Source organism: Molossus molossus, unplaced genomic scaffold (assembly GCF_014108415.1).
Source record: "Molossus molossus isolate mMolMol1 unplaced genomic scaffold, mMolMol1.p scaffold_m16_p_17, whole genome shotgun sequence".
In the NCBI taxonomy this organism is placed as follows: domain Eukaryota; kingdom Metazoa; phylum Chordata; class Mammalia; order Chiroptera; family Molossidae; genus Molossus; species Molossus molossus.
Window position 1 is genome coordinate 56,150,550 of NW_023425352.1, and position 20,630 is coordinate 56,171,179.

A 20,630-nucleotide genomic window follows, 5' to 3' on the forward strand; every position below is an offset into this window, starting at 1 on the left:
CCGTAACCTGGGCTTGGATGCAGAAGCCTATCAAGCTCTCCTTTTCCTGGTTGAGGAGGAGGAGGGTGGAACCTTGGCAACATTTGAACACAGGTGGCTTTCAGGGGCCAGAGGGAATGGGGGGGGGGGGATGCTTTCATAGACTATGGCTGAATAGCAATTAAAAACCACTTCATCTGGGGGCAAAGGAGGGAAAAAAGGGGGATATCTGTAATACTGTCAACAATAATAATAATAAAAAAAACCTACTTCATCTAATATAAACTTGTCATTTTATGGATGAGAAAACGGGTCCAGAGGGGATAAATTGCTGAGACTGGCAATTGATTCTGGAGCCTCAGTTGACTCCATTTCTATCCCATAAGAAGGCTCCCTTCACTTTTCTGCACACCCAGGGAGCGTGGGTGAAGCGTTCTCACGCCTGGTCAGCACGACTCCTAACCTGTGTAGCAGGCGAGCCTCACCACGCCAGCTCCGGTTTCGTCCACGTGCGAAGCAGTCCCCACGCTAAACCGAGAGGCGGCGGCAGAAGAGGATCCCTCGGGCGTGAGCGAGGAAAAGGGGCGGGGCACCCAGAGACTTGCTCAAGTTTGTTCAGGGAGGGGCAGCCCTAGAGAGCCTCGCCCAGCAAGGGAAAGTGTACTGCCTCAGGAGGCGGATGGAGGAAAGGAGGGCGCCAGGGGCTGGAGGTGGTGCCTCTGTGCCCACTCATTTCTTCCTGGGTCTGGAGAGGGAGCGACTGTTGCAGAAGCGCACGTTGCAGTTGGTCAGGGCAAATGGGGATAACGCTCGGCTGACTCCTTGCAGACACGCTAACCCTAGGCTCTCTGCAGGGTTTGGGAACCACCAGCCCGGAAAGGGTGTTGGAGAGTTGTACGTGACCCTCCGAGTGTACGGCCGCGCCCAGCCGCGCGCGGGCACGCGCCTAGCGCCCCGACCCGCCCATGACGAGCGCGCGCGGGGCCTCCGCCCCTTCTCCCGCCCGCGCGGGGCCCACCGCGTTACATCCGCCGTTCCCGCCCCCTCGCTTCGGGGGCTGTCCTCGACGCTGCCTGAGCGGAGGTCCTCCAGCTTCTGCCTTTCCGGCCTCCGCCGACTGACCGAGGCAGCCCACCCGGGGCGCAGGGGTGCCGTCGGTCCCCGTGGCCGTTCCGGAGCAGGTGGGAGTGGGCGGCGGGCGGCGCCGCGGGGACAGGCGCGGTAGACAGCCCCGGGGACAGCGGCGGGGTCCTGCAGGGGGGAGGACAGGGTTGCGGCGGGCGGAACGGTGTCTCCTTCACTTCGCCCTCCAGCCGCGGCAGCCGCAGCCCGACCGTGAGCGAGCCGAGCGGCCTTAGCTGCGAGCGGAGCGGCGGCGACGGCCCCCCCAGGAGACCAATAGGTAACGCCGCTCCGCCTCCCTCAGACCTGGGGCCTAGGCCCGGGCGGCCCAGCCGGAGGCCTGAGCGGGACTCGGGGTCCGCCCTGGCTCCCTAAGATGGCCGCGCTGCCCCGCGGCCCCTCTCCCCTCTCGGTCTGAGAAGCCTTTCTTACACCGCTGACCGCCCTTCTTGTCCTTCCGCAGATCACCTCTTCCCGCGGCCTCGCCATGGCGACCTACGGACAGAGCTGCGCGCGGCGTAAGTGGAGTAGGGACCTCTGCGGGATGGGGCGGTGGGGTGCGGGGAGTCGAAGCCTGTGGACCAGATAACCGCAACTTCTTTCCCCCGCCTCTCCAGGGACTTGGAAGTTCGCCCTTCTCGGTAGTCATGCACCTGTCTGGACCCCTTGCTCTGCGGAGGAGGGGCTGGGTTGCTCACTTTTGGATAAAAGGGTCTAGGCCCGGGGAGTTGGTCTGTGGCTGCATTTATCTTCAGCCTTTGGATGTCTTTGACGACGTTAAAAGCCAGTCGTTATTAACTGTTGACTTCGGTTTTTGGAGGATTGGCTCAGTCTCTTTTTAGAGGAAGTAGTAACTCCCCTGTGAGCGCGCAAGGTCATTACACGTGCTCCTAAGGGCGTGGACGCTTTTTGTAGAATGAATGAGCTGGTGGTAGGAGCTCAGATAGCTTGTCCTTAAACCGCGTGGCATTGGGTGAGGACTGTAGTATCATATTAATATGTTTAAAGTGCCATTTTTTATTTATTTGATGTAGACACTTGAGTGGAACATAAATAACTGTATTATTTCTAAGTTCCAATTTTTAAGTTCCCAAAGTATTATGTACCTTTCTCTTACTCCAGAATGCCAATTTTGACCTCAGTGGGGATACTAAGGGATATATTGGGGGAGAGGACCTTGTCTTAGGTTCTTTATCTCATTTGATTAAATCAGTCCATTCTGGTGAATTTTGGCAGATGTATCTGTAAGGCTGTAATAGATATTTATGTATATGTGTTTGATTCTTTGTATTAGTCCTGTCCTAGGGGGTGAGGGTATAGGCACTATAAATTTAGGAATAGAACGTCTTTTTTTTTGTTTTGGAAGGAATTTCCCACGTTTGTATAGTAACTTACTGTGGTTATCGTTTTTAGAAATAAGCCTTTGTTGGTAATAACTACTTCATGGGTTGATAGAGTACAGTTTTATAATTTCTGGTGGTATCAAAAACATGTCAACAAATTGGACTGCTTCGGTTTATTTCTTTTTTGTTTTGTTTTTATGGGACTACTTGAATTTAAAGATAGCAAAGAAAGCGGTGAGTCATAATCTAGTTCTTGGACAGACAGTGGAGAACAGGCACATTAACACTGTAATGTTTCCTTCCACCAGCAATGTGTATTCCTCCATCATATGCTGACCTTGGCAAAGCTGCCAGAGATATTTTCAACAAAGGATTTGGTAAGAATTAAAAAAATTTTTTTTTTTAGATCAGAAGTGAAAATGTGTTTGGATTGCTTAGTGAAATGATTAATTTCTTCAAATTGTAATTGTCTTGCTGCATCAATTATTTTACTGTATACATTTTAGATAAAATTTGTTAAAATAGTTCTGTAACCATCCACATCACCCTTCATCACAGTTTTCTCCAGTATTTTCAAGCTGTAGTTCAAGGATTTTACATTTAAGAAACAGCTGTGCTTTCATTTCTTTCAGATGTAGTTTAGGCCTTCATTGGCTAGATTATTACTGCTATTATTACTGTTTTGCTTTTGTTGGGCTTTTTCAGGTGAATTTTTTCCCTTAAAGATTTGGGTTCACCCTCCCAAACCCCCTTTCTACTATAGATTATTCCCCTGTTATTTAGATTATTAATCCCAAGGGGAGATAATACCTTTGGGGTAAATGGTCTAAATGTCTATTATAATAAACTATTGGCTATTCTGAGGTTTGAATTGATTCTCTGATTTTAGGTTTTAAAGTGGTTTGAAAGTTTTGTTGTTGCCAGATAATACACCAAAACACTAGGCAAAGCTGCAGAGGTATTCTATTTTTTACATGTAAATTTACATAGAATAATTTAAAAGTTTTCTTTAAGTATTGTGTTTCAAGTTACATTTTAATCTCCTCCAATATGTGAATTCTTGATTTTTTAAAATGTATAGTCAACTATTGGTATGCATTTATTTTACAAAAGAGTCATTTTGTTATAATTTGCTCTCAAGGTTTTGGGTTGGTGAAACTGGACGTGAAAACAAAGTCATGCAGTGGTGTGGTGAGTTAAGATATCTAAATCTAAGTTCTGATGAGCCTTTATATAATTTTGTACCATTATAATAAAGCAATGATGTCTACCCATTTTATTGTAAAGAAAAGACAAATTAATTTTATTTCAAGGGAGTTGCATATAACTTGATTTATTTGGCTTTGGTCCTTTTTCATGTGGTCTTTTGCCATATTACTTTGTATTCACAAAGAACTCGGTAAATACTGATGCTGGTCATGTGGGATTCTACTCAGTAAGATCATAAGCTCAAAGGCAGGGAACCTGTTACACTTTTTTATAACCCATTCTTTCAATGCCTATTAAGAATTCTGGGCATAAAAGTATTCAGTAACTTTTTTTTTTTTTTTTAGGATACACATTTTATTTAACAGCTTGTTTGTTTGATTTATAACTTGTAAATATTTATACAGCTGATCTGTGGCCTCTATTTGCTTGCTTGCTTTTTTTTTTTTTTTTTTAACTAGTTTTTGTTACAGATGTTTCTCCCCCCCACATACACCCCTCCAGCCCTCCCCCCCACCCCCAGCATTTTTGTCTATGTCCATTGGTTATACATACACACACATAAGTTTTTTGGTTTATCTCATCCATCCCCCGCCCCCCTTCTCTGATGTCTGTTAGTCTGAACTGTACTTCTTTCTATGTCTCTGGGTCTGTTTTGTTCATCACAGTAACTCTTAATTTGAGTGTACTAATCACGTATATAATGGTCATATTCTAGCAGCCCTCCTTGGGGAAGATTTCCACATGTGTTTTGTGAATTCAGAGTGGGTTGATTTGAGTATTTTTAAAGAGGTTAATATTACGGTATTTGATGTCTTGATTCTCCTTAACAAACTCTCTCAAAGGGAGTAAAGTAAAATTTAAATTTTGTGTAATTTGTTTTCTTCCTCTAAAATATTTTTTGAGATTGTTTGGGGGATGGGTATATTATATACACATTGAATATCGTTGGTCATTTTGATAATTCTTGCTGTAGTTGTTAATTTTCTTAGTGCATGTAACTGGTATTAAAATGAACTGTATTGTAGTTTCTTAGTGCCTAGACTTGGGTTTCTGGGGTTTTATATTTGTCATGTCTTTGATCTGGAAGGAAGCCTGAGTATTCATTGTGGTTGAGTGATTTGTTTATTTAATGTAACAGGTTTCAGAGCAGTGACTTAGTGCTTATTTTGTTGTGTTTCCACCCTTAACATACTGAGGCTCCTTATAAACACTTGCTTAGTATTTGTTGAAACTCAAAAGGCCTCCTAAAAAAAGTAAGACTCAGTTTTTGTGTTTAAAGAACCTATTTGCTGGTTGGAGAGACAAAATAAAATTTAAACTGGGGAACAATTAGAGAAGTATATCTAGAACTAAATTGTTTGATAACATCAAAATCTTTGTTGTAAAGGAGGGGCTTATTGTACACAGGGTTAAGGAAAATCTATGAAATTAGGTTTAAGACCATGAAGGATGTACAGGAGTTGGATTATATATATTGTAGTAATTTTTGTTTCCAAAGTATGGTACTGATGTTGTGATATGTACTTGTCCCCAAGTAAGTCCCATTAATGGCTGGTTCTGTTTTCTCATTTAAACTGCAGAAATATACAGGCCACCTCAGAACATAGACGCCTACATGTCTGGTGATGAAGTGAAGGGTCTAAGCTCCACCAGTAGTGTTACGTGGCCCAGTTTTGGTTCCACTGTGTGATCTTGGTTTTGTGTCTTGAGCTCTTAATCTATGGGTTGATGGATGGCAGTGGGTAGGGCCTCAAGAATCTTTAATCATTGTCACTGAGGGGTAAAAATAGCTACTCATACACTTCCCCATTCCAAGTATCTGCTAGAAGGATATGCTCCATATAGTTTTAGTAATGCTTTCCTTTTGTGTAGAGGACATGAAAATGTTCACAGTGTCAGTTTAGCTTAATCTTGTAGAGCTAGATTTTATTATAATTGAGTAAACCAAGTCCCAGAAAAGTTAAATGTCTTCCTCAGTGCTGTTCATTTAGTAAATAACAAATTTACTAATTTTGTTGTCAGGACTCCTAATTTTGCATCCAGTGTTCTTTCCTATCACAATACCAATGATTTTTAGTATAGACATTGAGTACCAAGCTTAGATTTAAAATTCCTGTTAATAAGAACATTTAATTTCAGAAGATTGTGTACAAGACCTAAGGCTTTTGAGTCTATTTCACTGCGGGGCAATAGTTGGACAGATGTTCTGTTTTCTAAGTGAAGGGTGATTGGCTTTTTGTCCTTTTGCACAGTTTCTGATGTTTCCTCTGCAGGTATCACAATTTCAGGTCGAAGTTCTCTTCTTAGTAGTTCAAACCAGCTGTTTTTGAAGTGGCTTTCCAGTGGCCAAAGCCATTATTAGTGGACAAATTTTGAATCAGAATCCTCAGAGGGCTTTTTAATGTTTTATCTTGGAAGATTTCAATTGCCTGCCTGAATACTGAATCTGAAAGATTATTAGATTTCTGGATTATCTGTAGCAGATTTAAAATTTCAGATAAGTCCTCCTCCATATTATGCCTGCCCTTTTAATTGGTTTGCAATTAAGGATTTGCAAATTATTTATATTTGCTATAAACGTACAATTATATAATGTACTTCAAATTGATCCCTGTATTAGATTATTTTTTCTACTAATATAATCTGTTGTACATAATATAGTTTATATTATGCATGATACAAACCAAGTATAGAGTAAATCTATATAAGTCCTTCCCCCAACTTCCCCCTACCCCCCTTTTAATGAGAATGTAAAAGGTGGTTGGAAAGGCATGAAACCTGATGAAGATCCTTTTTATCTCACAGAAACAGAATATTGCGATTACCTAAGAATTTAGAAAAACAATCTTTTATTGATTTATGGCATGAATTCCTACAGTGGGATACATTCCCTTTAAGGACTTCAAGGAAACATTTTGTAATAAATAGAGTATCTCTAATTATAAACTTTGATTGTAATGATGGGATCTGTGATAACCATAGTGACTTATTTAGTGTTGAATATTCAAGACCAGATAGATTGGATACAGTGTCAAAACATTTCTCCCCCCACATCTATTTTTGAATCCTAAATAAGATCACCTTAGTAGACCTTTCCTTGAAAAATGTACAGTTTGTTTACTTGAGCATTAGATACAGATTAACTTGTGATTGGTTGGAAATGTCAGCTGTAAGTAAGGTAGCAGTAATTTACAGGCTACTTTCTCACTCTTGTATATACTGAGTAGCAGAGGGGAGGAATATTCGATTCGGCAAGTTAGAAAAAAGGATTAGTGAAGTTACTGTTTCAGAGTGTGTGTGTGTGTGTGTGTGTGTGTGTGTGTAAGGTAGGCAATGGGTTTTTTTTTTTTAATTTGTTTTAATTGATTTTTAGAGGAAAGGAGAGGGAGAGAGCGAAAGAAACATCAGTGAGAGAAACACTGATCAGCTGTCTCCTGCAACCTACTGGGGATCAGGCCTGCAACCTATTGGGGATCAGGCCTACAACCTGGGCATATACCCTGACCAGGAACCGAATCAGGGACCTCTTGGTTCATGGGTCGACCCTCGACTACTGAGCCATACCGGCTGGGGAGCAGTGGATTCTTAAATGCTTATGAGAAAGTTCATGAAGTTATTTATTGTCTTAATAGGAATTCTCAACATCTGGTTCATCTAATACAGACACTGGTAAAGTCACTGGGACCTTGGAGACCAAATATAAATGGTGTGAGTATGGTCTGACTTTCACAGAGAAATGGAACACTGATAACACTCTGGGAACAGAAATCGCAATTGAAGACCAGGTAATATTTTGAACATGTGCTTTTTAGTATTAATTATTTTATTTTTGTATTTCAAAAAGGAAATAAAGCTGCAAACATTCTTTTTCTTTCAACATAGATTTGTCAAGGCTTGAAACTGACATTTGATACCACCTTTTCACCAAACACAGGGTAAGCATGGACATTTTTATCTGCTTTAAATTCACAAGCATTCCTCTTTTGTATATTTAGGAAAGATGCATATTTCCTGTTTGATATCTTACCCAGTTGCCTTGTGGCAAAGTTCTGTTTCTGCTTTGGAGCATGAACACTATGGTTGCTATCATTGGCAGCTTAGGTAATTAACACGTTTTAAAAATGCTTTTGTGACCGATTGCCAGTTATGCAAAGCAGGCTTCCTGTGATGGTGGCGGTCTAGTTATCCCATGTGTCTTTGTCTTTTAATTCATGGGCTATATATATTTTTCATTTTTATTTTATTATTTTTTAAAGCCAGAATTTATTTCTATTTAAAAATGGTCAGGAGACTTTAAAAAGGCCCAAAGACCCAAAGAAGTCCAGGTTTAATGTAAGATCACATGGAGGTAGTGTCTGTTGGTTTCTCCATTACTAAGCGATCAATTTGATCCTTGTTAATGAAATACCCTCTTCTAGTTGGGTTGTGATGATTTCCTCTTACTCCCGGCATCTTTCATAAAGTGGCCATCAGTTCATGAACGATGAATAGGATACCAGAAATAATCACGAATGTCTGCAGATTCTACTTGAATATCCTTTCTGAATTATTGTTTGAAACCAGGTCCAGTGATTATTAGTTTGAGTAGCGGAGATCATGAGTGTCACCTGCAGAGACTGGTATTAAATGTGGCTCTTTTAGGACAGAAACCAGCAAACACCCTTTAAGACACCACACACACATTCATTCTCTCTCTCTCTCTCTCTCTCTCTCTCTCTCCCTCCCTCCCCCCTCCCTCTCCCCTACTCTCCCTCTCTCCCTCTCTCTCTGCCTCTTAGGACTATCCTGCTACTTTTTTTATTCCAGTTATACTGCAGTTTATCTAAGTGTGTTTTGTGCCCTCTGTGCAAAGTTATGTAAATCTTTTACATTGGCATCAGTTTTAAGTCAGTTTGTTCTTTTTCCAGAAAGAAAAGTGGTAAAATCAAGTCTTCTTACAAGAGGGAATGTATAAACCTTGGTTGTGATGTTGACTTTGATTTTGCGGGACCTGCAATCCATGGTTCAGCTGTCTTTGGTTATGAGGGCTGGCTTGCTGGATACCAGATGACTTTTGACAGTGCCAAATCAAAGCTGACAAGGAATAACTTTGCAGTGGGCTACAGGACTGGGGACTTCCAGCTACACACTAATGTGTGAGTATGATGATATAAGACCTCAGGATGATGTTGATACTCCTGTTGTTTTTTATTTATTATTTTTTTAAATCCTCCTGAGGATATTTTTCCATTTATCTTCAGATAGAGTGGGAGGAAAAGAGGGAGAGAGAGTGAGAAACATCAATGTGAGAGAGTCACATTGACTGGTTGCCTTCCGCATGACCCCTCCCAGGGCTGGGGACTGAATTGCAACTGAGGTACCTGCCCTTGACTGGAATCAAACCTGAGACTCTGGTCCACAGGCTGATGCTCTAACCGTTGACCCAAACCTGCCAGGGCTCCTGTCATTTCTTACTAATCTAGGTCATACCTAAAAGATTTCTCTTAACATAAAGAGATCATCCTTGGGCATTTCTAGGGTGTTTATCAAAAGTGAATAGTTTAAAATGTTAGTCTGACTTTTGGTGCTGAGAGAGTAAGTGTTCATTTCACGCAAGGCTTGATGTGCTTTGTATTTTAGAAGAGGCTAAGACATTGCCAGTTTCTATCAGTGCATTTATTTGGCTTATTTGTCTGTGATGTGTGAGGTGCTGATTTGATAGGATTGCTTGAAACGTATGGTGTTTTTAACCCAAATTAGATGTATATGTCAAAAGGTCTGAAAAATAATTTTTCCCTTATAACAAAATAATGCGTTTGTGAGTAATAGAAGTACAAAGAAGAAAACCAAAAATTCCCCATAATCCTACCATGTAGGTATGTAATCTTTGTTAATTGTTAATGTTTTCGTGTTTTGCCTATTTATATATGTATATACGTAAAATATATACTGAAAAGGGTGTTTTATAACCCTTTCCCCCCTTACCTTAGTACATTTTTATAATTTTCCTATAGCATTATATATTCTGCAACATGATTGTTAGTGGCTTGTTATTCCACTAGATTTATTTGATCAATCCTTGTTTTTGGATATAGGTTGGGAAAAGACCTTTTAAAATGAAAAATTTCAGTGGAACACTAGAGACCCATGTGAGCAATAGCATTTGTTTAAATGTACTGCTACTACAGTATCAACCTAGTGCCTTAGACATATTACATTGTCTGTTCTAGATTTATTAATTTAAAATATCTTATAGCAACGATGGGACAGAATTTGGAGGCTCAATTTATCAGAAAGTATGTGAAGATCTTGACACTTCAGTAAATCTTGCTTGGACTTCAGGTACCAACTGCACTCGCTTTGGCATTGCAGCTAAATATCAGTTGGATCCCACGGCTTCCATTTCTGTGAGTATTACTGTGGGTTTAGAATAAATGTGTTTTTTGGTTGTGGGAATTGATCTTTGGGTATATTGAATTATGTTGAGAATGTGAACTGTGGTTCACACTATCCCCAGTTTACACACAGATTGGGATTAGAACTTTGAATACTGCTTTTTTATGGAGACAGTGTTAGAAGTTTGATATGTAGGCCCAGTAGTTTAGCCTCAAAAGTGATAAATAGTAACCCTGAGCCCCAAGCCTGTCTAACTAAGCCCAAGGAAGCCAGTGTTTTGGATCCTGGGCAGTTCTCATTCCTGCTGCGGAGTGTGTACTTCAATTGATACTTTGACTTTATCTTTTTATGGTTTACAAAATATCTTCAGATCTCAGCACTCAGTGGCATACATGACATTTTGTAGTTGAAACCAAAACTTGGGGAAAGGATTTAAACTGCTACTAGGAAGGGATAGAAGGGAGGTGTAGAGCCAGGATAGAACTGCATGTCTTTTGATTTCCTTCCCATCTAGGGTGACCAGCTAACCCATCCTGCTTTGCCTAGACCTATCCTAGCTTTAGCACTGAAAGTCCTGCATCCCAAGGACTCCCCCTTATCCCAGGTTAGCTGGGTTGGATGGCCGCCCTAGTCCTGTCTGTAGGCTTTTTCTTCCTTCAGTCATAGTGTGTTGGGGTAGGAGGGAGTGCAGTATCTTAGGGTATAGAAGAGTTGGCTCCAATTTCAGGCAGATCAGCAGCTGTTCCTGTGTGTCAGTTGTTTACAGGTCAGGGACTGCCTGTACCCAAAATACAGGGAATGAAAGAAGGTTAAACCTTCCGGGAGAATTATTTGTTACATAAAGTAATCTTCATTCTTGAGGACAGTATTTTGATAATTTAGGCAGTTAAGTTTTAGCCCCAACCTTGTTTTATCTTAGCACAGATGTAACCAGTGATTCATTTATTTTTTCCTTCTGTTTCTTTTTTTTTTAAGCCTTACCCAAGGACATTTTTCCATTTTTTGTTCAGACAGAGTGGGAGGGAGAGAGAGGGAGAAACATTGATGTGAAAGGGACACATGAGTGGCTGCCACCCGCTCAACCAACCAGGGCTGGGGACAAACTGCAACCGAGGTACATGCCCTTAGTGGGAACTGAACCCCGGGTCTCTGGACCACAGGCCGACGCTCTAACCGCTGAGCCAGACCAGCCAGGGCTTCCTTCTGTTTCTAATTGCACCGTAGCAGGATTCACACAGCATCTAGCGTTTCCCACCCAAGGCATCATCCACAGCATTGCTTAATGCCACATCAGTTTCATGGTTGATTCCTAAAGTAGTAGGAACTTGAATCCAGTTTCTGAGGCTCTTAGATTTGTCGGGCATAAGATGGTCATTGGTGGCTCATGAGGATTCGGCTGTAGTGCCTGCTGAATATAAGTGCCATTTATGTGACTTTTGCCTGTATAGTTAACATTATTTCTGTCTCTGGATTGGGCTGTTTTGATGTTACACTTTGTAAAAAAGTGTAGACATCAAATCATTTCCAAGTCGGTTTTGAACTCGGGCTTTTAGTTACCTTTCACCATAGCACTCAAAATGCTGAAGAGCAAAGAGCAACCTAGGCTTAATGATGTTAGTAGTGGGAGAGAATGGAGCTACTTACCGTGTCTTGTTCTCCTGGGTTCCCTTCAGCCCTTGAAGGTCTGTGACTAAATCCTAAAACAGTAGAATTGTGCATGTTGGGCAGGAACCTGGGCTGGCAAAGATGCTCCATTGGAACATCTTCTCATGTGTAGTCTAGTTACTTACAGCCAAGATCCAGGGCATTAATGAGAGGTGAGAATATGAGGTAAAGGATTTAGTCCATCTTTGTTTCTTTTAATCCTCACCCAAGGACATTTTTCCATTGATTTTCAGATAGTGTGAGAGGGGTGGGGGGAGGGAGAGAGAGAAACAGAAACAGAAACATTGATGCAAGAGAGACACATCGATTGGTTGCCTCCTGCATAAACCCGACCAGGGCCGGGGATCTGAACGTGCCCTTAGACCAAAATCGAACCTGCGACTGTGGTCCGAGGGCCAAAAGCTGTTAACCACTGAGCCAAACTGACCAGGGCTATTTAGTCAATCTTTTTTTCTTTTTCTTTTTTAATTCTCACCTGAGGACATTTTTGCATTTATCTTGAGATAGAGTGGGAGGGAGTGAGGGAGGAAGAGAGAGAAAAACATCACGTGAGAGAAACATTGAGTGGTTGCCACCCACATGACCCCAACCGGGGCAGGGGACAAACCAAAGTATGTGCCCTTAGCAGGAACTGAACCCAGTTCTCTCTGGTCCATGGGCCAACGCTCTAACCTCTGAGCCAAACCAGCCAGGGCAAAGTCATGAATTTAAACTTCACATCCCACACTTCAGGGCTGTGGGTGTCATAGCTAGTGAGCCCAGGGGACTCCAGTTAGCCACATTTTGTCGTGGTTTATTTTTGCTTGATTAGACTCCACAAGAATTATTCTTAGGAGAATGGTGAGGCTCTTCTGCTGTGTGGATAGTTTGGTGTTTGTAGACACATTCCAGTAGATATGATGAGTATTGTGTCCAGACAGTGTGACTTGGAGTTTAATGGACAAGAATTAAGTGGCACCTGGTTTTTGGTTGGCTAAATAATAGTATTACATTTTATTATATGACTAAAAGGTCTGAACACTATAATTGCATGATAGAGAAACATGTGGGGACTTTGTCTCATTTCAAAAAGTTTTCTTAATAGTTTTTGCTCTTTATTTTAGGCAAAAGTCAACAACTCTAGTTTAATCGGAGTGGGCTACACTCAGACTCTGAGGCCTGGTAAGTATTCTTGATAAAGTAGGGTTTTTCTGATAGTGTTTTAAAAATCAGTTTTCATTTCTTATTTTGCAAACCTTTCAGTCACACAAAATTGACAGAAGAGTATAGTGAACACATACTTACTTTTTGCTAAAATTTCCTTTTTCTCTCTATTTTTTTTCTGGGTTGTTGAACTTAAGCATTTAAGACCCGTAATGTTTAAGCAAGTTCCCCTTAAAATAACATTCTCCTATTCTGCATAACTCAATACCGTTATCACTCCTAAGAAAATTAACAGTGATGCCATATTATTTTTCTAATATCCATTCTCTATTCACTTTCCTCACTTGTATCTGAAATGTCTTATAGTAATTTTTATTTCTTCAAAGTTTACTCATTGCTTTGGTGGTTCGGTTTCTGTAATCTCATTTATACAGTATTTTGAACCTTGCTGTGTCTTCTCAGCATTACTTCTCAAACTTCGGTGTGTGCATGAATCAGTCACCTGGGGAATCTTATTAAAATGCAGATGCTGTTGTTACAGGTCTAGGATGAGGAGTTCTGTCTTTCTAACAAGTTTTTAGGTGGTGCCAGTGTTGCTGGTTCTTGAACCACCATTTGGATGGTGAGGTTCTAAGGCACTCGGAACTTTTACCTCCTCCAAATAGGGATTTTTCACCAGACTTTTTTTTATCTTCACCTGAGGACACCTTTCGATTTTTTGTTCAGATAGAGTGGGAGGGAGAGAGGGAGAAACATCGACGTAAGAGAGACACTTCGAGTGGTTGCCACCTGCACAACCCAACCAGGGCTGAGGACAAACTGCAACTGAGGTACATGCCCTTAGCGGGAACCGAACCCGGGTCTCTCTGGACCGCAGGCCGACACTCTAACCGCTGAGCCAAACCAGCCAGGGCTCACCAGACTTTTTAATTTGACTATTTTGAAACCTAAAGAACTGTACCATGAATACCCATATGCCTTCCCCACAATCACCAATTACTAACATTTACCACATTATTTTATCATTCCATGTCTGTATACATAACCATTTTTTTCCTGTGCCCTTATGAATTAAACATGTGTTTTACAGACATGTAGACATATCAGCCCTAACATACATATCCTAAGAGCAAGACATTTTTCTTTATAACTACAATACCATTGTCACAGCTAAGGAACTTAACATTAATAATACTTAGTATGTACTGTAGTCTATTCAGATTTCCCCACTTGTCCTCAAAATGTTTCCTTTTTTAAATATGTTTTTTATTGATTATTTAAAAATTATTTTTTCTTTACTGATTTTTAGAGAGAGGGGAAGGGAGAGGGAGAGAGAGATAACATCGATTGGCTGCCTCCTGTGTGTCCCCCACTGGGGATCAGGCCCATAACCTGGGCATGTGCCCTGACCTGGAATCAAACCAGAGGCTTCTTGGTGCATGGGTTGACGCTCAACCACTGAGTTACACCGGCCGGGCTTTTGATTCTTATAGAGAGAGTGGAAGGGAGAGAGGTAGAAACATCCATGTGAGAGAGAAACATTGGTCAACTGCCTCCTGCACGCCCCCTACTGGGGATTGAGCCCACAACCCAGGTACGTGCCCTGACTGGGAATTGAACTGGGACCTCAGTCCTTGGTACTACACTCGTCCACTGAAGCACACTGGCTGGGCTCAAAATGTTTATTATAGTTTTTCCTTTCTAGGATCCAGTTATGGTCTTTTAGTCTGATAGTATGTTGAACATTATTGCATTTTTCTAGAGCACTTTGTACTTTATTAACATTTTTATGGTTTGTAACTTGATGTCTTCCCCGGGATGGTGCCAACAGAATTCTCTCTGGTATCTCAGATGCTCCCAAGTGCCCCCTGGTGGCTGGCACTAATAGGTCATCTGACAGGCTGAGGAAAAGTGACAGGCAGGCTCTAGAGTTGTTAAAAGACTGCAAACTCTTCATGAGCTGTTTCATGATTGACATGTTTGTCTGCTTTTGTTTACAGGTGTGAAGCTTACACTGTCTGCTCTGGTAGATGGGAAGAGCATTAATGCTGGAGGCCACAAACTTGGGCTTGCCCTGGAGTTGGAGGCTTAATCCAGCTGAAAGCAACCTCTGGGAATGGATATCAGAAGATTTGGCCTTAATATATTTCCAGTGTGACCAGCAGGTTTTTACCCTCCAAGAAGGTGATCAAAACAAAGAATGAGCTAAACAAGAGCTGTGTTTTAAATATGTAGACAGTTACTTGTTAGCTGGTTTCTAGTTGAATTGGTTATCTGTCTAGTTACCAATGCTGCAGTCGTGCAGTCACCTATACATTATTTAATGTATTTAACTGTTAAATGTGCTACCCACCAATAATGAAATAGACCTTTATGAAAACTGTGCAATTGTGTGCATGTTTGTTTTTATGTTCCTTTTAACATTGAATATTGCCATTGAATGAACTGGATCAGTGGATTTAAGATGAGGTTAAATTTATTTTGTTTTTTGTTTTGTTTTGTTTTTGTTAAATTCACCATTAGAATCACTTTTGGTATCCTAAAACATGACAAATTATGAATAAACCAACTAAACATAATTAATGACTCCAAGTATGTGCAGAGTTAAAAATTTGCTAGATAGGGTCAATCTCCCTGGTTATCTAGCTAATATTTAATTTTTCGCAGTGAGCACTTCGCTCTTTACCAAAACCTGTGCCACAAACTTCTCTGTCCCTAGAATAACTCCACGAGCTTTTTAGACTACAATAAAGTAAAGATATTTGCCTTTACAGCTTCAACTTGTACGTTTGTGCAAAATTACATTGGATCACTGTCAACCTCAGGAAGGGTTGGAGAGTAAATGATGAAGGGTGGTGCTAGAAACTTATATACACACATCACACCCCTGCGAGTTGTCGCTGCAGAATATGAACGAGGCCCTGGGTAGGTGGGATGAGACTAGGTGTAGGGAAATGAAGTGAGTGTAGACAGTTTCCAGATCAGAGGGACTCTGAGGGGATACATGGGTCCAGGAGAAGTCATTACTCATTTTCCTGACTGAAAAGCTTGGGACCTGAGTTTGGGACCAGTGGCAGCACCTTCAGTTTATGTGGTTCTTGGCCTTCATCTAGACTTGGGCTGAATGATAGAAATTAATAGGTAATTTTGGTTGGAAAAGTAGGAAAGCAAGTGTTTTTGATGGCGAGGATTAGTTTGAAGGATGGGAACAAAGGTTAGAGAAGGGAGATTTGTTCAACAAATTCCTAATACAGTTCCTAATATAAGTACAGTGTGAAGTCTGATAGAAGAGGTAAAATGGACTTTGAGACTCATTGCCCAAAAAGTGATACTTGCTGAAAATTTCCTGGTCACCAGTGTGATGAGAAATTAAGTCTAAGTAAGCTCCCACACAGGTGTATTGTGTGTGTGGGGGGGGGGGGCGGCACAAACACTCCTTATGGTCTGTTTGTCCTGAAGGACTGGCAGGAATGGCGCATGTGAATCAGACACACATGACTTAATGGCAGCAAGTTGGATTTTTTTTTTTCTTTATTGATTTTAGAGAGAGGAAGGGAGAGGGAGAGAGAGAAACATCAATGAGAGAGAACATCGATCGGCCACCTCCTGCATGCACCCACTGGGGATCGGGCCCACAACCTGGGCATGTGCCCTGACTGGGAATCGAACCAGTGACCTCTTGGCGCATGGGTTGACGCTCAACCACTGAGCCACACTGGCCAGGCATGGAATTCGAACCAATTTATTTGAATCAGGACATAACTGCTAGGTAGGAAGAAAAACAGGAAAAGTAGTCTATGAAAGCACCTCTTGTGCTTGCGGGATACATAAGTACGAGGTAGACCAGCCAAGTCCTAAACCGCCGGTGGTTCTCAGGGGGGCGGGGAGGAAACCTGGTTACTGGGCCTGGCAACATGTGCCCCGAGATGGCCTGCTGTCCCTTGACTAACTGGTAGCCCTCCCTCATGCTGTGGCTGGAGTTGTGGTGCAGTACTCTGGACTGGGTGTAACCATAGCTGTAACGTGTGGCACAAGTGAGTTACCGGTTTGTCATGGATCTATGTAGAGAAAATAGGACCTGTTCATCCATATGCATCCTAATGTGCATTTTTGAGTGGGGAGAGAGGATACAGCCAGCGTCTGAGTTGTATGATACTCTGGGTATGTTCCAGGACCTGTAGGATTACAAAAGTTGCCACCTGTGGGCTCCTGTGGCTTTGCTTCTAGCAGCCTCTAGGTGCATTTCACCAGCTGGGCCTAACCAGGTGGTAGCAAAACCTAACTAATGTAGGCTGAAGCTGTTTTCTGCCTGAGTAGTTAGTGGAAAGAATACTTAATACCTGAGCCTAACCGTCATCTGATGTGGACATCTTCCTACAGGATTTGGGGAGGTTTAAACAAGAAATGTAAAGCACCTGGCTCCCTCTCCACCTCCACTCAGATGATGCTGGAAAGCCTTTCTCTTCCTCTGGGCACTTGTTAAAAGTTGCCATACGGTTGGTTTCCCACTGTCTGCTTCACACCTCTGGCCAGTGATCCCACCCAGGATACACTTACGTCAACCTCGAGGTCCTCATGTCTAAGTCAGGTTGCCTAGTTCACATAGGGGAGGCCAAGCTGATAACGTGGGAACATGGGCAAGTGGCCTGCTGAACTGGCATAACCTACTCCCCTGGAGGCCTGACCACTAGTCCCAGCTGCACTGGGTCTGAACTTCATTTACTTACCCTCCTAGGAAGAAATGTTGGCGGGAGCCCAAGGTGGGCTCTACCCAGCATCTAGCCCTCAGGGCCTATGGAGTAGAGGCAAACCCGAGGAGCTGAGTCCTCTGTCCAATTGCATGTGGTCAGGTCACATCCCTGGGGCCAGGGCCCTCAGGACTGTGCCAAGGAGGGGAAGTACAGCTAACCTTAAGGCTCCCATTTGCTGAAGAAGCTGCCCTGTGCAGGGCCTTTTCTCCCTACCCAACTTCAGTGCCTTATGGAAGCTCAGAAGACTGTGTCTAGGACCCACTTTATTGACAGATTTAAAACTCAGGGTTGGTCGCTGGGGTTCCCAGGTCCCCTCCAAAGAGGCCATCGCTAGGGCCACTCTTAGATTTTGAAGGCTAAGGTGAGGCCGTCGCCCAGGGGCAGGAGGCTGATGTGGACCCTGGCGTCCCGCAGGATGCGCTCGTTCAGGCTTCTCACACACTGCGTTTCCAGGTCTCGCGGTTGGGGTTGCAACACTTCTCCGCGCCAAAGGACCTGTGGAGGGGCGGGGCGTCATGGGGGCGGGGCCCCCAAGGGAGGTACCTGAACAGGAGGCAGGGAGAACTGAAGACTAGAGCCCGGAAAGGCCTGGAAACCTCGAGGGAGGAGCTTACACGAGTACTGGGTGGGGCCTTGGGGGCGGGGCACAGGTCTGTCCCTTACCCTGAGGACGGCGAGGATGCCTCCAGGTCGCAGCAGCTGCAGGCACCGCTCGTAGTAGACGGCGCAGTTTTCCTTGTCGGCGTCCACCACGGCCATGTCGAAGGTGCCTGCCTCGCCTGCATCCATGAGCTCATCTTGCAAGGGGGGGAGGGGGGGCAGATGTGGCTGAGCCTGCAGGCCCAGTGGCTGGAGCCCCTGCCCAGGCCAGTTCAGGTGCTGTGACCACTCAGGGACTCCGGTCTCGAGGACGCCAGCCCTGCCACCCTACATGTGGCCGCATTCCATGGAGCTGGGCAGTGGAGGGCAGGACCTGGTCACTAGCTTGCACCCGATGGCCCTATTTGGGAAATGGCACCAAGGCCCTTTCCACACCGGTGCTCACCCAGGGTTTCCAGTGCGGGCTTCAGTCGAAGGTCGATCTTGTGTTCCTCTTCAGCCTGCGGAAGGAATGGGGTCAGAATCAGCACGTCCCTTCTGGAGCTGGGAGTGGAGTGGCTGGGCCCTGGGGGACACTCACCTGCCGCCATAGGGGCCGTCCCAACTCCGGGGGTCCCGGATTCACCTCGCAGGTCACCACGCGCCCGGCCGGGGGCAGTGCCAGGGCCAATGCTAGGGCTGAGTAGCCTGTGAAAGTGCCTGGGGACAGGGACACGATTGGCTCAGGCCACAGTAGGGAAATGGCCAGTGACTTAGACACCCAGTGATCGCGGCTGCGCGCCCTACCCAGGTCCAGCGCCTTCTTGGCCTTAATGAGCCGCGCCAGGTTGGCCAGAAGCTGGGCCTGCTCACAGGTCATCATGGAATCCCCCTGCGGCTGCTCCAGAGTCAGCTGTGTGTGTACAGGCGGGGAGAGGGTCGCACCAGCTCGGCCAGTCACCCAAGCCCACCCCAGGTTCGGGACTCCCGCCGTGGGCGTGCCTGTGGGCGTGGCCTAGGGACCTCCCTTCCCAGGGAACGCCCACTGCGCATGGGCCGAGCGCGCAAACCCAGAGTGGGTCCCCGCCCAGCCCAAGGTCACGCAACCACGTGGGGATCGAGTCGCAGGGCCGGAGTGGGCGCCTGTTCCCGCCCTCGGCCCTGCTGACCAGCCTCAGGCTCCGCAGCGCTGGATGCTCCCTCAAGGAGCGGCTCAGCAGATACTGCCACAGGGGGCTGTCCTCAGGGGGCAGCAGGCGCTTCTCTCGCCGCGGAGGGCACCGTCTCCCTGCCGAGGGCGGTTCTGGGTCAGGGCCTGGGACTCCAGGGCGCCAGGGGTGAGCCTTAGCCGCAGCCAGCCTCGGGTATTCATGGGCTTTGCTCCCGCCCAGCCCCGCCCGCGGGCTCGTTCCCACTCACCCAGGAAAAGGCCGGTAGCGAAGACGGCGCCCAGAGCTGCCGATCCCAGGGCCAGCGCGGCGGGTACAGAGAGCCGCGGCATGGGCTGGGTCATGGCGCGGGCAGGAGGCTGCGGTGGCAAGGTCACTTACGCTCGGGCTACCGGGACCGCACTCGGACCCTCCGGCCTTCCTTGTTCTGTCTAGTCCCCGCACTGCCCGCGGAGCTACGTCCTCGAGCACCATCTGGCGGCCGCATAGCCTTACTGCAGACCCGGCCAGAGAGAGCCGGGCGCCATCTGGTGTCTGTGCTCGGAACTTCGCCCGGCGGGGAGCAAGACCTGCATCTAGGGTCTGGGGACCTGGGTCAGGGAGGAAAAGTTTGATATGCCTCTTCCTCATCACTATCACTTCTGCTGAGACCCCTGGAGCATATGTGGGAGGGTGAGTGGGCCGTCGGTGTAACAGGATAGTAACAAGTACAAAGTGATAGAAATTAAAGTTCCTGAAATGAACTGAGAGAATCAGAGGAGGCCTTTGGGGGAGGTGACCAAGGCTATCAGGTTGAAGGAGTGAAGGGTCCGGTTTGGGGGTACACAACCAGAGGTTGACTGGGGAGTCCTGAGGCAGGTCAGATTGAGGGGGTGCTGAGGTGTCCATAGTTAGAATCCTGAGTGCCAAGCAGACCTGAGTGTGAGATCTTGGGTCCATCCATCCAGTGTAAGCCTCAGTTTCCTTAGTGAAAATGGGACCACAGTCTTATTGCAAATGGCACCAGATTCCACAGCCTGGCGCACAGTAGGTGCTCAATAAATGCCAGCTTCTGTTACAATTATAGGTTAGAGTGATGACATCTTGGGGAGGAAGGAGATCTGAGGGCAGCAGGTGAGGCTCCTTGCAGGCTGTTCTGCAGGACACTGTCCAGTGAGCACTGGTTGAACACCTACTGTGTGCCAAATTCTGGGACAGGTGGAAGAAACTGTCCTGGCTTGTAGTAGTGAGGGTCGGTTCGGAGACCACAGGACACACAGAACCTGTGAGCAACCCCACCCTCACAATTTCCTCTT

At 44.9% G+C, this 20,630-nt stretch overlaps 2 protein-coding genes across 3 annotated transcripts; one reads left to right on the top strand and one right to left on the bottom strand.

The window, feature by feature from the left end:
- Positions 1 to 1,263: 1,263 nt before the first annotated feature.
- Positions 1,264 to 15,605, top strand: VDAC2 (voltage dependent anion channel 2). Its single transcript, XM_036265666.1, has 10 exons — positions 1,264 to 1,381; positions 1,565 to 1,619; positions 2,753 to 2,821; positions 3,586 to 3,635; positions 7,286 to 7,438; positions 7,536 to 7,588; positions 8,561 to 8,788; positions 9,889 to 10,039; positions 12,797 to 12,854; positions 14,837 to 15,605. Exons 2-10 carry the CDS (start codon positions 1,589 to 1,591, stop codon positions 14,926 to 14,928), a joined length of 885 nt encoding a protein of 294 aa, XP_036121559.1. The 5' UTR covers positions 1,264 to 1,381; positions 1,565 to 1,588; the 3' UTR covers positions 14,929 to 15,605.
- A 2,243-nt stretch (positions 15,606 to 17,848) lies between these two features.
- COMTD1 (catechol-O-methyltransferase domain containing 1) lies at positions 17,849 to 19,764 on the bottom strand. Of its 2 annotated transcripts, XM_036265615.1 has the most exons (7): positions 19,586 to 19,764; positions 19,336 to 19,454; positions 18,974 to 19,079; positions 18,768 to 18,886; positions 18,633 to 18,687; positions 18,251 to 18,384; positions 17,849 to 18,082 (listed from the first exon to the last, which is right to left on the bottom strand). In XM_036265615.1, exons 1-7 carry the CDS (start codon positions 19,677 to 19,679, stop codon positions 17,930 to 17,932), a joined length of 780 nt encoding a protein of 259 aa, XP_036121508.1. In that variant the 5' UTR covers positions 19,680 to 19,764; the 3' UTR covers positions 17,849 to 17,929. The 2 variants fall into 2 exon arrangements, with proteins under 2 accessions (XP_036121508.1, XP_036121509.1); XM_036265616.1 differs by lacking the exons at positions 18,974 to 19,079; positions 19,336 to 19,454.
- Positions 19,765 to 20,630: the final 866 nt, after the last annotated feature.

What these genes read in the sequence shown, in the direction of transcription:
- VDAC2 (XM_036265666.1), top strand. Translation starts at nt 1,589, where the DNA reads ATGGCGACCTACGGACAGAGCTGCGCGCGGC. An exon ending in ATCCCACGGCTTCCATTTCT is followed by an intron (nt 10,040 to 12,796) that starts GTGAGTATTACT and finishes TCTTTATTTTAG; the next exon opens with GCAAAAGTCAACAACTCTAG. An exon ending in CACTCAGACTCTGAGGCCTG is followed by an intron (nt 12,855 to 14,836) that starts GTAAGTATTCTT and finishes TTTTGTTTACAG; the next exon opens with GTGTGAAGCTTACACTGTCT.
- COMTD1 (XM_036265615.1), bottom strand. Translation starts at nt 19,679, where the DNA reads ATGACCCAGCCCATGCCGCGGCTCTCTGTACCCGCCGCGCTGGCCCTG. An exon ending in CGCTGCGGAGCCTGAGGCTG is followed by an intron (nt 19,080 to 19,335) that starts GTCAGCAGGGCC and finishes GTACACACACAG; the next exon opens with CTGACTCTGGAGCAGCCGCA. An exon ending in GCCCGCACTGGAAACCCTGG is followed by an intron (nt 18,385 to 18,632) that starts GTGAGCACCGGT and finishes CCCCCTTGCAAG; the next exon opens with ATGAGCTCATGGATGCAGGC.